The sequence below is a fragment of the Salvelinus fontinalis genome, chromosome 31 (assembly GCF_029448725.1).
Source record: "Salvelinus fontinalis isolate EN_2023a chromosome 31, ASM2944872v1, whole genome shotgun sequence".
NCBI lineage: Eukaryota > Metazoa > Chordata > Actinopteri > Salmoniformes > Salmonidae > Salvelinus > Salvelinus fontinalis.
In genome coordinates, this window is record NC_074695.1 from 4,761,745 (window position 1) to 4,777,923 (window position 16,179).

Below are 16,179 nucleotides of genomic sequence, written 5' to 3' on the forward strand. Positions count from 1 at the left end.
GGTAGAGGTAGAAGAGGAGAGGTAGAAGAGGAGAGGTAGAGGAGGAGAGGTAGAGGTAGAGGTAGAAGAGGAGAGGTAGAGGTAGAGGAGGAGATATAGAGGTAGAGGTAGAGGGGGAGATATAGAGGTAGAGGATGAGATATAGAGGTAGAGGATGAGATATAGAGGTAGAGGAGGAGATGTAGAGGTAGAGGAGGGGATGTAGAGGTAGATGAGGAGATGTAGAGGTAGATGAGGATATATAGAGGTAGAGGAGGAGAGGTAGAGGTAGATGAGGAGAGGTAGAGGTAGATGAGGAGATATAGAGGTAGAGGAGGAGAGGTAGAGGTAGATGAGGAGAGGTAGATGAGGAGATATAGAGGTAGAGGAGGAGAGGTAGAGGAGGAGAGGTAGAGGAGGAGAGGTAGAGGTAGATTAGGAGAGGTAGAGGTAGATGAGGAGAGGTAGAGGAGGAGAGGTAGAGGTAGATGAGGAGAGGTAGAGGTAGATGAGGAGATATAGAGGTAGAGGGGGAGATGTAGAGGTAGATGAGGAGATGTAGAGGTAGATGAGGAGATATAGAGGTAGAGGAGGAGATATAGAGGTAGAGGAGGAGATGTAGAGGTAGAGGAGGAGATGTAGAGGTAGAGGAGGAGATGTAGAGGAGAAGATATAGAGGAGAAGATATAGAGGAGGAGATGTAGAGGAGAAGATATAGAGGGAGAGCAGGTGATATAGAGGGAGAGGAGGGGATATAGAGGAGGAGATGTAGAGGTAAAGGATGAGATATAGAGGTAGAGGAGGAGATATAGAGGAGGAGGAGATGTAGAGGTAGATGAGGAGAGGTAGAGGTAGAGGAGGAGATATAGAGGTAGAGGAGGAGATATAGAGGTAGAGGAGGAGATATAGAGGTAGAGGAGGAGATGTAAAGGAGGAGAGGTAGAGGTAGAGGAGTAGAGGTAGAGGAGGAGAGGTAGAGGAGGAGAGGTAGAGGTAGAGGAGGAGATATAGAGGAGGATGAGATGTAGAGGAGGAGAGGTAGAGGAGGAGAGGTAGAGGTAGAGGTAGAAGAGGAGAGGTAGAGGTAGAGGAGGAGATATAGAGGTAGAGGTAGAAGAGGAGAGGTAGAGGAGGAGAGGTAGAGGTAGAGGTAGAAGAGGAGAGGTAGAGGTAGAGGAGGAGATATAGAGGTAGAGGTAGAGGGGGAGATATAGAGGTAGATGAGGAGGTGTAGAGGAGTAGAGGAGGAGAGGTAGAGGTAGATGAGGAGATATAGAGGTAGAGGAGGAGATATAGAGGTAGAGGAGGAGATGTAGAGGTAGAGGAGGAGATGTAGAGGTAGAGGAGGAGATGTAGAGGAGGATGAGATGTAGAGTAGGAGATATATAGGTAGAGGAGGAGATATAGAGGTAGAGGAGGAGAGGTAGAGGTAGAGGAGGAGATGTAGAGGAGGAGATGTAGAGGAGAAGATATAGAGGAGAAGATATAGAGGAGAAGATATAGAGGAGGAGATGTAGAGGAGGAGATATAGAGGGAGAGCAGGTGATATAGAGGGAGAGGAGGGGATATAGAGGAGGAGATGTAGAGGAGGAGAGGTAGAGGTAGAGGAGGAGATAAAGAGGTAGAGGAGGAGATATAGAGGTAGAGGATGAGATATAGAGGTAGAGGAGGAGATGTAGAGGTAGAGGAGGGGATGTAGAGGTAGATGAGGAGATGTAGAGGTAGATGAGGATATATAGAGGTAGAGGAGGAGAGGTAGAGGTAGATGAGGAGAGGTAGAGGTAGATGAGGAGATATAGAGGTAGAGGAGGAGAGGTAGAGGTAGATGAGGAGAGGTAGAGGAGGAGAGGTAGAGGTAGATTAGGAGAGGTAGAGGTAGATGAGGAGAGGTAGAGGAGGAGAGGTAGAGGTAGATGAGGAGAGGTAGAGGTAGATGAGGAGATATAGAGGTAGAGGGGGAGATGTAGAGGTAGATGAGGAGATGTAGAGGTAGATGAGGAGATATAGAGGTAGAGGAGGAGATATAGAGGTAGAGGAGGAGATGTAGAGGTAGAGGAGGAGATGTAGAGGAGAAGATATAGAGGAGAAGATATAGAGGAGGAGATGTAGAGGAGAAGATATAGAGGGAGAGCAGGTGATATAGAGGGAGAGGAGGGGATATAGAGGAGGAGATGTAGAGGTAAAGGATGAGATATAGAGGTAGAGGAGGAGATATAGAGGTAGAGGAGGCGATATAGAGGTAGCGGAGGAGATATAGAGGTAGAGGAGGAGATATAGAGGTAGAGGAGGGGATGTAGAGGGGGAGATGTAGAGGTAGAGGAGGAGATATAGAGGTAGAGGAGGAGATATAGAGCTAGAGGAGGAGATATAGAGGTAGAGGAGGGGATGTAGAGGTAGAGGAGGAGATATAGAGGTAGAGGAGGAGATATAGAGGTAGAGGAGGGGATGTAGAGGTAGAGGAGGAGATGTAGAGGTAGAGGAGGAGATGTAGAGGTAGAGGAGGAGATGTAGAGGTAGAGGAGGAGATGTAGAGGTAGAGGAGGAGATGTAGAGGTAGAGGAGGAGATGTAGAGGTAGAGGAGGAGATATAGAGGTAGAGGAGGAGATATATAGGTAGAGGAGGAGATGTAGAGGTAGAGGAGGAGAGGTAGAGGAGGAGATGTAGAGGTAGAAGAGGAGAGGTAGAGGTAGATGAGGAGAGGTAGAGGTAGAGGAGGAGGTGTAGAGGAGGAGAGGTAGAGGAGGAGAGGTAGAGGAGTAGAGGTAGAGGAGGAGAGGTAGAGGTAGAGGAGGAGGAGGAGATATAGAGGTAGAGGAGGAGAGGTAGAGGTAGAGGAGGAGATATAGAGGTAGAGGAGGAGAGGTAGAGGTAGAGGAGGAGATATATAGGTAGAGGAGGAGAGGTAGAGGTAGAGGAGGAGATATAGAGGTAGAGGAGGAGAGGTAGAGGAAGAGATGTAGAGGTCGATATGGAGGTAGAGGAGGAGATGTAGAGGAGGAGATGTAGAGGTAGAGGAGGAGAGGTAGACGAGGAGATGTAGAGGTAGAAGAGTAGAGGTAGAGGTAGATGAGGAGAGGTAGAGGTAGAGGAGGAGGTGTAGAGGAGGAGAGGTAGAGGAGGAGAGGTAGAGGAGTAGAGGTAGAGGAGGAGATGTAAAGGAGGAGAGGTAGAGGTAGAGGAGTAGAGGTAGAGGAGGAGAGGTAGAGGTAGAGGAGGAGAGGTAGAGGTAGAGGAGGAGATATAGAGGAGGATGAGATGTAGAGGAGGAGAGGTAGAGGAGGAGAGGTAGAGGTAGAGGTAGAAGAGGAGAGGTAGAGGTAGAGGAGGTGATATAGAGGTAGAGGTAGAAGAGGAGAGGTAGAAGAGGAGAGGTAGAGGAGGAGAGGTAGAGGTAGAGGTAGAAGAGGAGAGGTAGAGGTAGAAGAGGAGAGGTAGAGGTAGAGGAGGAGATATAGAGGTAGAGGTAGATGGGGAGATATAGAGGTAGAGGATGAGATATAGAGGTAGAGGAGGAGATGTAGAGGTAGAGGAGGGGATGTAGAGGTAGATGAGGAGATGTAGAGGTAGATGAGGATATATAGAGGTAGAGGAGGAGAGGTAGAGGTAGATGAGGAGAGGTAGAGGTAGATGAGGAGATATAGAGGTAGAGGAGGAGAGGTAGAGGTAGATGAGGAGAGGTAGATGAGGAGATATAGAGGTAGAGGAGGAGAGGTAGAGGAGGAGAGGTAGAGGAGGAGAGGTAGAGGTAGATTAGGAGAGGTAGAGGTAGATGAGGAGAGGTAGAGGAGGAGAGGTAGAGGTAGATGAGGAGAGGTAGAGGTAGATGAGGAGATATAGAGGTAGAGGGGGAGATGTAGAGGTAGATGAGGAGATATAGAGGTAGAGGAGGAGATATAGAGGTAGAGGAGGAGATGTAGAGGTAGAGGAGGAGATGTAGAGGAGAAGATATAGAGGAGAAGATATAGAGGAGGAGATGTAGAGGAGAAGATATAGAGGGAGAGCAGGTGATATAGAGGGAGAGGAGGGGATATAGAGGAGGAGATGTAGAGGTAAAGGATGAGATATAGAGGTAGAGGAGGAGATATAGAGGAGGAGGAGATGTAGAGGTAGATGAGGAGAGGTAGAGGTAGAGGAGGAGATATAGAGGTAGAGGAGGAGATATAGAGGTAGAGGAGGAGATATAGAGGTAGAGGAGGAGATGTAAAGGAGGAGAGGTAGAGGTAGAGGAGTAGAGGTAGAGGAGGAGAGGTAGAGGAGGAGAGGTAGAGGTAGAGGAGGAGATATAGAGGAGGATGAGATGTAGAGGAGGAGAGGTAGAGGAGGAGAGGTAGAGGTAGAGGTAGAAGAGGAGAGGTAGAGGTAGAGGAGGAGATATAGAGGTAGAGGTAGAAGAGGAGAGGTAGAGGAGGAGAGGTAGAGGTAGAGGTAGAAGAGGAGAGGTAGAGGTAGAGGAGGAGATATAGAGGTAGAGGTAGAGGGGGAGATATAGAGGTAGATGAGGAGGTGTAGAGGAGTAGAGGAGGAGAGGTAGAGGTAGATGAGGAGATATAGAGGTAGAGGAGGAGATATAGAGGTAGAGGAGGAGATGTAGAGGTAGAGGAGGAGATGTAGAGGAGGATGAGATGTAGAGTAGGAGATATATAGGTAGAGGAGGAGATATAGAGGTAGAGGAGGAGAGGTAGAGGTAGAGGAGGAGATGTAGAGGAGGAGATGTAGAGGAGAAGATATAGAGGAGAAGATATAGAGGAGAAGATATAGAGGAGGAGATGTAGAGGAGGAGATATAGAGGGAGAGCAGGTGATATAGAGGGAGAGGAGGGGATATAGAGGAGGAGATGTAGAGGAGGAGAGGTAGAGGTAGAGGAGGAGATATAGAGGTAGAGGAGGAGATATAGAGGTAGAGGATGAGATATAGAGGTAGAGGAGGAGATGTAGAGGTAGAGGAGGGGATGTAGAGGTAGATGAGGAGATGTAGAGGTAGATGAGGATATATAGAGGTAGAGGAGGAGAGGTAGAGGTAGATGAGGAGAGGTAGAGGTAGATGAGGAGATATAGAGGTAGAGGAGGAGAGGTAGAGGTAGATGAGGAGAGGTAGAGGAGGAGAGGTAGAGGTAGATTAGGAGAGGTAGAGGTAGATGAGGAGAGGTAGAGGAGGAGAGGTAGAGGTAGATGAGGAGAGGTAGAGGTAGATGAGGAGATATAGAGGTAGAGGGGGAGATGTAGAGGTAGATGAGGAGATGTAGAGGTAGATGAGGAGATATAGAGGTAGAGGAGGAGATATAGAGGTAGAGGAGGAGATGTAGAGGTAGAGGAGGAGATGTAGAGGAGAAGATATAGAGGAGAAGATATAGAGGAGGAGATGTAGAGGAGAAGATATAGAGGGAGAGCAGGTGATATAGAGGGAGAGGAGGGGATATAGAGGAGGAGATGTAGAGGTAAAGGATGAGATATAGAGGTAGAGGAGGAGATATAGAGGTAGAGGAGGCGATATAGAGGTAGCGGAGGAGATATAGAGGTAGAGGAGGAGATATAGAGGTAGAGGAGGGGATGTAGAGGGGGAGATGTAGAGGTAGAGGAGGAGATATAGAGGTAGAGGAGGAGATATAGAGCTAGAGGAGGAGATATAGAGCTAGAGGAGGGGATGTAGAGGTAGAGGAGGAGATATAGAGGTAGAGGAGGAGATATAGAGGTAGAGGAGGGGATGTAGAGGTAGAGGAGGAGATGTAGAGGTAGAGGAGGAGATGTAGAGGTAGAGAAGGAGATATAGAGGTAGAGGAGGAGATATAGAGGTAGAGGAGGAGATATAGAGGTAGAGGAGGAGATATAGAGGTAGAGGAGGAGATATAGAGGTAGAGGAGGGGATGTAGAGGTAGAGGAGGAGATATAGAGGTAGAGGAGGAGATATAGAGGTAGAGGAGGAGATATAGAGGTAGAGGAGGAGATGTAGAGATAGAGGAGGAGATATAGAGGTAGAGGAAGAGATATAGAGGTAGAGGAGGAGATATAGAGGCAGAGGAGGAGATGTAGAGGTAGATGAGGAGATATAGAGGTAGAGGAGGGGATGTAGAGGAGGAGATATAGAGGTAGAGGAGGAGATATAGAGGTAGAGGAGGGGATGTAGAGGTAGCTGAGGAGAGGTAGAGGTAGAGGAGGAGATATAGAGGTAGAGGAGGGGATGTAGAGGTAGAGGAGGGGATGTAGAGGTAGAGGAGGAGATATAGAGGTAGAGGAGGGGATGTAGAGGAGGAGATATAGAGGTAGAGGAGGAGATATAGAGGTAGAGGAGGAGATATAGAGGTAGAGGAGGAGAGATAGAGGTAGATGAGGAGATGTAGAGGAGGATGAGATGTAGAGGTAGAGGAGGAGATGTAGAGGAGGAGGAGGAGAAGATATAGAGGCAGAGGCGGAGATATAGAGGAGGAGGAGATATAGAGGAGGAGATATAGAAGAGGATGAGATGTAGAGGAGGAGATATAGAGGTAGAGGAGGAGAGGTAGATGAGGAGGAGGAGAAGATATAGAGGTAGAGGAGGAGATATAGAGGAGGATGAGATGTAGAGGAGGAGATATAGAGGTGGAGGAGGAGATGTAGAGGAGGGGATATAGAGTTAGAGGAGGGGATATAGAGTTAGAGGAGGGGATGCAGAGGAGGAGATGTAGAGGAGGAGATGTAGAGGAGGAGATGTAGAGGTAGAGGAGGAGAGGTAGATTTAGAGGAGGAGATGTAGAGGAGGAGAGGTAGAGGAGGAGGAGGAGATGTAGAGGAGGAGATGTAGAGGAGGAGGAGGAGATGTAGAGGAGGAGATGTAGAGGTAGAGGAGGAGATGTAGAGGTATATGTAGAGGTAGAGGAGGGGGTGGGGAGGTTAGGAGGAGGAGTGTAGGGGGGTGGAACTGGGACATTTTCAGCTTCCAGGAATTGTGTCCAGATCATTGCGACATGGGGCCGTGCATTATCATACTGAAACACGAGGGGATGGCGGGGGATGAATGGCACGACAACGGGCCTCAGGATCTCAGCACCGTATCTCTGTGAATTCAAATTGCCATCGATCAAATGCAATTGCGTTTGTTGTCTGTAGCTTATGCCTGCCATTAACATAACCCCACCGCCACCATGGGCCACTCTGTTCACAACGTTGACATCAGCAAACCGCTCGCCCACACTACATCATACACGCTGTCTGCCATCTGCCCGGTACAGTTGAAACCGGGATTCATCCGTGAAGTGTACACTTCTCCAGCGTGCCAGTGGCCATCGAAGGTGAACATTTGACCACTGAAATCTGTTACGACCCTGAACTGCAGCCAGGTCATTACCGTGGTGAGAACGACGAGCACGCAGATGATCTTACCTGAGACTGTTTCTGGGAGTTTTGTGCAGAAATGATTCGGTTGTACAAACCCACAGTTTCATCAGCTGTCCAGGTGGCTGGTCCCAAGGGAGACTTACTGCTGTGTCATCTCAGAGCTTCCAGGGGAGACTTACTGCTGTGTCATCTCAGAGTTCCAGGGGAGACTTACTGCTGTGTCTTCTCAGAGCTTCCAGGGGAGACTTACTGCTGTGTCTTCTCAGAGCTTCCAGGGGAGACTTACTGCTGTGTCTTCTCAGAGCTTCCAGGGGAGACTTACTGCTGTGTCATCTCAGAGTTCCAGGGGAGACTTACTGCTGTGTCTTCTCAGAGTTTCAGGGGAGACTTACTGCTGTGTCTTCTCAGAGTTTCCAGGGGAGACTTACTGCTGTGTCTTCTCAGAGTTTCAGGGGAGACTTACTGCTGTGTCATCTCAGAGCTTCCAGGGGAGACTTACTGCTGTGTCATCTCAGAGCTTCAGGGGAGATTTACTGCTGTGTCATCTCAGAGCTTCCAGGGGAGACTTACTGCTGTGTCATCTCAGAGCTTCCAGGGGAGACTTACTGCTGTGTCATCTCAGAGCTTCAGGGGAGATTTACTGCTGTGTCATCTCAGAGCTTCCAGGGGAGACTTACTGCTGTGTCATCTCAGAGCTTCCAGGGGAGACTTACTGCTGTGTCATCTCAGAGTTCCAGGGGAGACTTACTGCTGTGTCTTCTCAGAGTTTCAGGGGAGACTTACTGCTGTGTCTTCTCAGAGTTTCCAGGGGAGACTTACTGCTGTGTCTTCTCAGAGTTTCAGGGGAGACTTACTGCTGTGTCATCTCAGAGCTTCCAGGGGAGACTTACTGCTGTGTCATCTCAGAGCTTCAGGGGAGATTTACTGCTGTGTCATCTCAGAGCTTCCAGGGGAGACTTACTGCTGTGTCATCTCAGAGCTTCCAGGGGAGACTTACTGCTGTGTCATCTCAGAGCTTCAGGGGAGATTTACTGCTGTGTCATCGCAGAGCTTCCAGGGGAGACTTACTGCTGTGTCATCTCAGAGCTTCAGGGGAGACTTACTGCTGTGTCATCTCAGAGCTTCAGGGGAGACTTACTGCTGTGTCATCTCAGAGCTTCCAGGGGAGACTTACTGCTGTGTCATCTCAGAGTTTCCAGGGGAGACTTACTGCTGTGTCATCTCAGAGCTTCAGGGGAGACTTACTGCTGTGTCATCTCAGAGCTTCTTAGTCTATTACAAAGTCCTAAAAATAACCAACATGTCTCTCTCTCATCCTCTCTATCTGTCTCTTCTCTCTCTGTATCTCTCTTTCCTCTCTCTCTCTCTCTCTCTCTGTTTCTCCTCTCTTTCTGTCTCTCTCTTTCTCCCTCTTAGTCACTGTCCGCTGCTCGTGGCGTGGGGGGGCGTGGTCTGGACGCCACAGGAGGCGGGGTCAGGCATTTCCGCCGAGATCTCCGTGATTCACTGCCGTACGAGGCCGGGATGATGTCCTATCCTGGCGAGTCGGCTGACGTCCTGACCCGGCGGGGGGGCAACGAGCTGCTCTATCAACCAGAGGAGTGGAGGGGGCAGGGCTTAAGCCATGCTGTGCAGCAATTGGTGGAGAACGACGAGAGGCATGAACAGGAAACGGCGTACCTGGCCGGGTTGCTCCGCCTCCTCAGTGAAGCTGAAGGAGCTGCCGGAGAGGAGGGAGGTGAGGAGGACCAGGGGCCAGGGGACTTCCAAGGGCCCTATACCCGTGACTACGACGAGACAGAGCAGGGCATGAGAATGGGAAAGCCCCAGGCTGCAGCTCCATGGCAGGGCCTACTGGACCCCCAGCTCACCCAGGCTCTGCTCAACAGATACAGGCAGGAGAGGTTGCAGCAGCAGCCCGGGTTACCAGGTCTACCAGCCACCATCAACAGGCTTACAGATGACAGGCTGGAAACAGGCAGCCAGGACCGAGACCAGGAGGCTCTGAGGTATGGAGAGGGAGGGAGAGAGGGAGGGGAGAGAGAGAAAGAGAGGAGTGGGGATGGAGAGAGAAAGAGAGACAGAGACAGAGGGAAGAGAGCACAGAGAGATATGAATCTATACAGAGTGTACAAAACATTAGGAACACCTTCTCATTCCATGACAGAAACTGACCAGGTGAATCCATTTTCTACACTCAGTTATGTAGCTATTGAATGTACAGTAGCTAGCCGTGTATACTGTTTTGTTTGTAAAATGTAAACATAATTCATGTTATTATCCCTGTGTCTCTAGATACCTCGTGACCAAGATCCTGTCCAACATTAGTCCCAACAACCCCCAGGGTTCGTCAAGCCGCCGGGCGAGGAGGGACCTGGTGTCTGTATCTGGTGGTGGGGGTGGAGGGGTCAGAGCAGCCTCAGAACCAGTCTTCCACAGGTCCCGTCGCTCCCTGGTCTCCCCTCCTACTCCTTCCCCCAGCCGGGAGCCCTCTCCGGGGCTTCTGAGGGTCAAGAGGCTGGGGTACATGGAAGAGGGCCCTGTATGGCTTGGGGGAGAGAGGGAGGGCCACAAGACCCCAAACCATGCTGTGGGGTTACAGAGGATGAAGAGGATCGACGCCGAACTACAGGCCCAGCCTGGTGGGAGGCCCAGCCGCAGGAGAAGAGCCCTGAACTACGACCCCCAAGCCCTAACCCACGACCCCGAGCTGCTGGTCCAACACATCCTACACTACCTGCCACAGTAGAGAGGGAGAGATAGAGAGACAGTGAGAGAGACGGAGAGAGAGAAACAGAGAGATGGAGAGAGAGACGGAGAGAGAGATCGAGATAGAGAAGCAGAGAGATGGAGATAGAGAAACAGAGAGATGGAGAGAAACAGAGAGAGATATGGAGAGAGAGAAACAGAGAGAGATAGAGAGATGGAGATAGAGAGAGAAACAGAGAGAGATAGAGAGAGATATGGAGAGACAGAGGGAGAGAGAGCGAGATAGAGAGATGGAGATATGGAGAGAGATATAGAGGGAGAAAGAGAGAGATAGAGAGATAGAGAGAGATAGATGGAGATATGTAGAGGGAGAAAGAGAGAGAGAGAGAGAGAGATAGAGAGAGATAGCCTCATGCTTATTACCAGTATAGTAACACCTTCTAACACTCTATATATTATAATATTCATAAACGTCTTTGAAATAAAGCTTCAATCAAAATATTCTGATAGATTTATTTGTTTATTTGTTTGACTTCAGACCTTATTCATTTTATTTCTTTGGGAAGTTAAGAATAAGGGGAGACAGGTAGCCTAGTGGTTAGAGTGTAGGGGGGGGCAGGTAACCTAGTGGTTAGAGTGTAGGGGGGGGGGGGGGGGGCAGGTAACCTAGTGGTTAGAGTGTTGGACTAGTAACCGAAAGGTTGCAAGATCAAATCCCCTGAGCTGACAAGGTAACAATCTGTCCTTTTGCCCCTGAACAAGGCAGTTAACCCACCGTTCCTAGGCCGTCATTGAAAATAAGAATTTGTTCTGAAAGGACTTGCCTAGTTAAATAAATAAAATAAAAATTTAAATAGGGAAGACAGAAACACAAGTAGTCTTCATCCTTCCCCCCCATGTTTTAATAGTCTTCATCCTTCCCCCCCATGTTTTAATAGTCTTCATCCTTCCCCCCATGTTTTAATAGTCTTCATCATTCTCCCCCATGTTTTAATAGTCTTCATCCTTCCCCATGTTTTAATAGTCTTCATCTTTCTCCCCCATGTTTTAATAGTCTTCATCTTTCTCCCCCATGTTTTAATAGTCTTCATCTTTCTCCCCCATGTTTTAATAGTCTTCATCCTTCCCCCCCATGTTTTAATAGTCTTCATCTTTCTCCCCCATGTTTTAATAGTCTTCATCTTTCTCCCCATGTTTTAATAGTCTTCATCCTTCCCCATGTTTTAATAGTCTTCATCCTTCCCCCCCATGTTTTAATAGTCTTCATCTTTCTCCCCCATGTTTTAATAGTCTTCATCTTTCTCCCCATGTTTTAATAGTCTTCATCCTTCCCCCCATGTTTTAATAGTCTTCATCATTCTCCCCCATGTTTTAATAGTCTTCATCTTTCTCCCCCATGTTTTAATAGTCTTCATCCTTCCCCCCCATGTTTTAATAGTCTTCATCTTTCTCCCCCATGTTTTAATAGTCTTCATCTTTCTCCCCCATGTTTTAATAGTCTTCATCCTTCCCCCCCATGTTTTAATAGTCTTCATCTTTCTCCCCCATGTTTTAATAGTCTTCATCCTTCCCCCCCATGTTTTAATAGTCTTCATCTTTCTCCCCCATGTTTTAATAGTCTTCATCCTTCCCCCCCATGTTTTAATAGTCTTCATCTTTCTCCCCCATGTTTTAATAGTCTTCATCCTTCCCCCCCATGTTTTAATAGTCTTCATCTTTCCCCCCCATGTTTTAATAGTCTTCATCTTTCCCCCCATGTTTTAATAGTCTTCATCCTTCTTCCAATGTATTCAAATGAACATGACTATTCTTCAACGACAACAAGAGTGGCTCAGAGTAAATACCACAATCCGTGTATTTAAATGGTTAATTATTATAGTTGTTACAGCTCAGTAACAGGTCCTGTAATATAGCAGTATAGTTCAGTATCATTACAAGTAATATCTCAGTATAGTTTACATTTAAGTCATTTCTCTTATCCGCTCTTATCCAGAGCGACTAACAAATTGGAAAGTTCATACATATTCATCCTGGTCCCCCTGTGGGAATTGAACCCTGGTCCCCCCGTGGGAATTGAACCCACAACCCTGGCGTTGCAAGCGCCATGCTCTACCAACTGAGCCACACGGGACCACATAGTTCAGTATCAGTAATATCCCAGTATAGTTGTTACGTGCCTCCTTGAAGGAGGGAGGTGCAGAAATCAGGAGCAGGAGAGCAAGGAAGTCCCAGTGGCACAATCGTTTATTCAGAAGTCCCAACTCAACAACAACATGGGGGGTGAACACGCCCCAACGAGGTCGCCACACACAGGGAAATAAACCCATCACACAGAGGAGAAACCTCTACTCCAAAACGGTACAACTACCGTGAGAAAGAAAACCCCATGTTGCAGACACGCACCCCTAACAAAGTAACCACAGCAAACAATCCCCCACAAAGACTAGCAGGCAGCAGAGGTTAATAAACCCACCCAAATCAACTAATAGGACACAGGTGTAAACAAAACAGACAGACACAAACGAAAAGGAAAAAATGGATCGGTGGCAGCTAGTAGGCCGGCGACGACGACCGCCGAGCGCCACCCGAACAGGAAGAGGAACCACCTTCGATGGAAGTCGTGACAACAGATCAGTATCACTAACAGTAATATCTCAGTACAGATCAGTATCACTAACAGTAATATCCCAGTACAGATCAGTATCACTAACAGTAATATCTCAGTACAGATCAGTATCACTAACAGTAATATCTCAGTACAGATCAGTATCACTAACAGTAATATCCCAGTACAGATCAGTATCACTAACAGTAATATCTCAGTACAGATCAGTATCACTAACAGTAATATCTCAGTACAGATCAGTATCACTAACAGTAATATCTCAGTACAGATCAGTATCACTAACAGTAATATCTCAGTACAGATCAGTATCACTAACAGTAATATCTCAGTACAGATCAGTATCACTAACAGTAATATCTCAGTACAGATCAGTATCACTAACAGTAATATCTCAGTACAGATCAGTATCACTAACAGTAATATCTCAGTACAGATCAGTATCACTAACAGTAATATCTCAGTACAGATCAGTATCACTAACAGTAATATCTCAGTACAGATCAGTATCACTAACAGTAATATCTCAGTACAGATCAGTATCACTAACAGTAATATCTCAGTACAGATCAGTATCACTAACAGTAATATCCCAGTACAGATCAGTATCATTAACAGTAATATCCCAGTACAGATCAGTATCACTAACAGTAATATCTCAGTACAGATCAGTATCACTAACAGTAATATCTCAGTACAGATCAGTATCACTAACAGTAATATCTCAGTACAGATCAGTATCACTAACAGTAATATCCCAGTACAGATCAGTATCACTAACAGTAATATCCCAGTACAGATCAGTATCACTAACAGTAATATCTCAGTACAGATCAGTATCATTAACAGTAATATCCCAGTACAGATCAGTATCACTAACAGTAATATCCCAGTACAGATCAGTATCACTAACAGTAATATCTCAGTACAGATCAGTATCACTAACAGTAATATCCCAGTACAGATCAGTATCACTAACAGTAATATCCCAGTACAGATCAGTATCACTAACAGTAATATCCCAGTACAGATCAGTATCACTAACAGTAATATCTCAGTACAGATCAGTATCACTAACAGTAATATCTCAGTACAGATCAGTATCACTAACAGTAATATCTCAGTACAGATCAGTATCACTAACAGTAATATCTCAGTACAGATCAGTATCACTAACAGTAATATCTCAGTACAGATCAGTATCACTAACAGTAATATCTCAGTACAGATCAGTATCACTAACAGTAATATCTCAGTACAGATCAGTATCACTAACAGTAATATCTCAGTACAGATCAGTATCACTAACAGTAATATCTCAGTACAGATCAGTATCACTAACAGTAATATCTCAGTACAGATCAGTATCACTAACAGTAATATCTCAGTACAGATCAGTATCACTAACAGTAATATCTCAGTACAGATCAGTATCACTAACAGTAATATCTCAGTACAGATCAGTATCACTAACAGTAATATCTCAGTACAGATCAGTATCACTAACAGTAATATCTCAGTACAGATCAGTATCACTAACAGTAATATCCCAGTACAGATCAGTATCACTAACAGTAATATCTCAGTACAGATCAGTATCACTAACAGTAATATCTCAGTACAGATCAGTAATATCCCAGTACAGATCAGTATCATTAACAGTAATATCTCAGTACAGATCAGTATCACTAACAGTAATATCCCAGTACAGATCAGTATCACTAACAGTAATATCTCAGTACAGATCAGTATCACTAACAGTAATATCTCAGTACAGATCAGTATCACTAACAGTAATATCTCAGTACAGATCAGTATCACTAACAGTAATATCTCAGTACAGATCAGTATCACTAACAGTAATATCCCAGTACAGATCAGTATCATTAACAGTAATATCTCAGTACAGATCAGTATCATTAACAGTAATATCTCAGTACAGATCAGTATCATTAACAGTAATATCTCAGTACAGATCAGTATCACTAACAGTAATATCTCAGTACAGATCAGTATCATTAACAGTAATATCTCAGTACAGATCAGTATCATTAACAGTAATATCTCAGTACAGATCAGTATCATTAACAGTAATATCTCAGTACAGATCAGTATCATTAACAGTAATATCTCAGTACAGATCAGTATCACTAACAGTAATATCTCAGTACAGATCAGTATCACTAACAGTAATATCTCAGTACAGATCAGTATCACTAACAGTAATATCTCAGTACAGATCAGTAACACTAACAGTAATATCTCAGTACAGATCAGTATCACTAACAGTAATATCCCAGTACAGATCAGTATCACTAACAGTAATATCTCAGTACAGATCAGTATCACTAACAGTAATATCTCAGTACAGATCAGTATCACTAACAGTAATATCCCAGTACAGATCAGTATCATTAACAGTAATATCCCAGTACAGATCAGTATCACTAACAGTAATATCCCAGTACAGATCAGTATCACTAACAGTAATATCTCAGTACAGATCAGTATCACTAACAGTAATATCTCAGTACAGATCAGTATCACTAACAGTAATATCCCAGTACAGATCAGTATCACTAACAGTAATATCCCAGGATAGATAAGTAATATCCCAGTACAGATCAGTAATATCCCAGGATAGATAAGTAATATCCCAGTACAGATCAGTAATATCTCAGTACAGATCAGTATCATTAACAGTAATATCTCAGTACAGATCAGTATCACTAACAGTAATATCTCAGTACAGATCAGTATCACTAACAGTAATATCTCAGTACAGTTCAGTATCACTAACAGTAATATCTCAGTACAGATCAGTATCACTAACAGTAATATCTCAGTACAGATCAGTATCACTAACAGTAATATCTCAGTACAGTTCAGTAATATCTCAGTACAGATCAGTATCACTAACAGTAATATCTCAGTACAGATCAGTATCACTAACAGTAATATCTCAGTACAGTTCAGTATCACTAACAGTAATATCCCAGGATAGATAAGTAATATCCCAGTACAGATCAGTAATATCTCAGTACAGATCAGTATCATTAACAGTAATATCTCAGTACAGATCAGTATCACTAACAGTAATATCCCAGGATAGATCAGTAATATCTCAGTATAGATCAGTAATATCTCAGTACAGATCAGTAATATCTCAGTACAGATCAGTATCACTAACAGTAATATCTCAGTACAGATCAGTATCACTAACAGGAATATCTCAGTACAGATCAGTAACATTAACAGTAATATCCCAGTACAGATCAGTAATATCTCAGTACAGATCAGTATCATTAACAGTAATATCTCAGTACAGATCAGTAATATCTCAGTACAGATCAGTATCATTAACAGTAATATCTCAGTACAGATCAGTAACACTAACAGTAATATCTCAGTACAGATCAGTATCACTAACAGTAATATCTCAGTACAGTTCAGTATCACTAACAGTAATATCCCAGGATAGATAAGTAATATCTCAGTACAGATCAGTAATATCCCAGGATAGATAAGTAATATCCCAGTACAGATCAGTAATATCTCAG

The 16,179-nt window shown here is 45.2% G+C and overlaps 1 protein-coding gene across 1 annotated transcript in view; it reads left to right on the plus strand.

Moving 5' to 3' along the window:
* The window catches only part of LOC129829442 (uncharacterized), a 25,575-nt gene extending 15,078 nt beyond the window's left edge, over positions 1 to 10,497 (plus strand). Inside the window, exons 2-3 of the mRNA XM_055891136.1 lie at positions 8,704 to 9,296; positions 9,583 to 10,497. Of these exons, the coding sequence (XP_055747111.1) occupies positions 8,704 to 9,296; positions 9,583 to 10,036 (1,047 nt within the window). The 3' untranslated portion in view covers positions 10,037 to 10,497. The remainder of the gene's footprint in view (positions 1 to 8,703; positions 9,297 to 9,582) is intronic.
* The last annotated feature ends 5,682 nt before the right edge of the window (positions 10,498 to 16,179 follow it).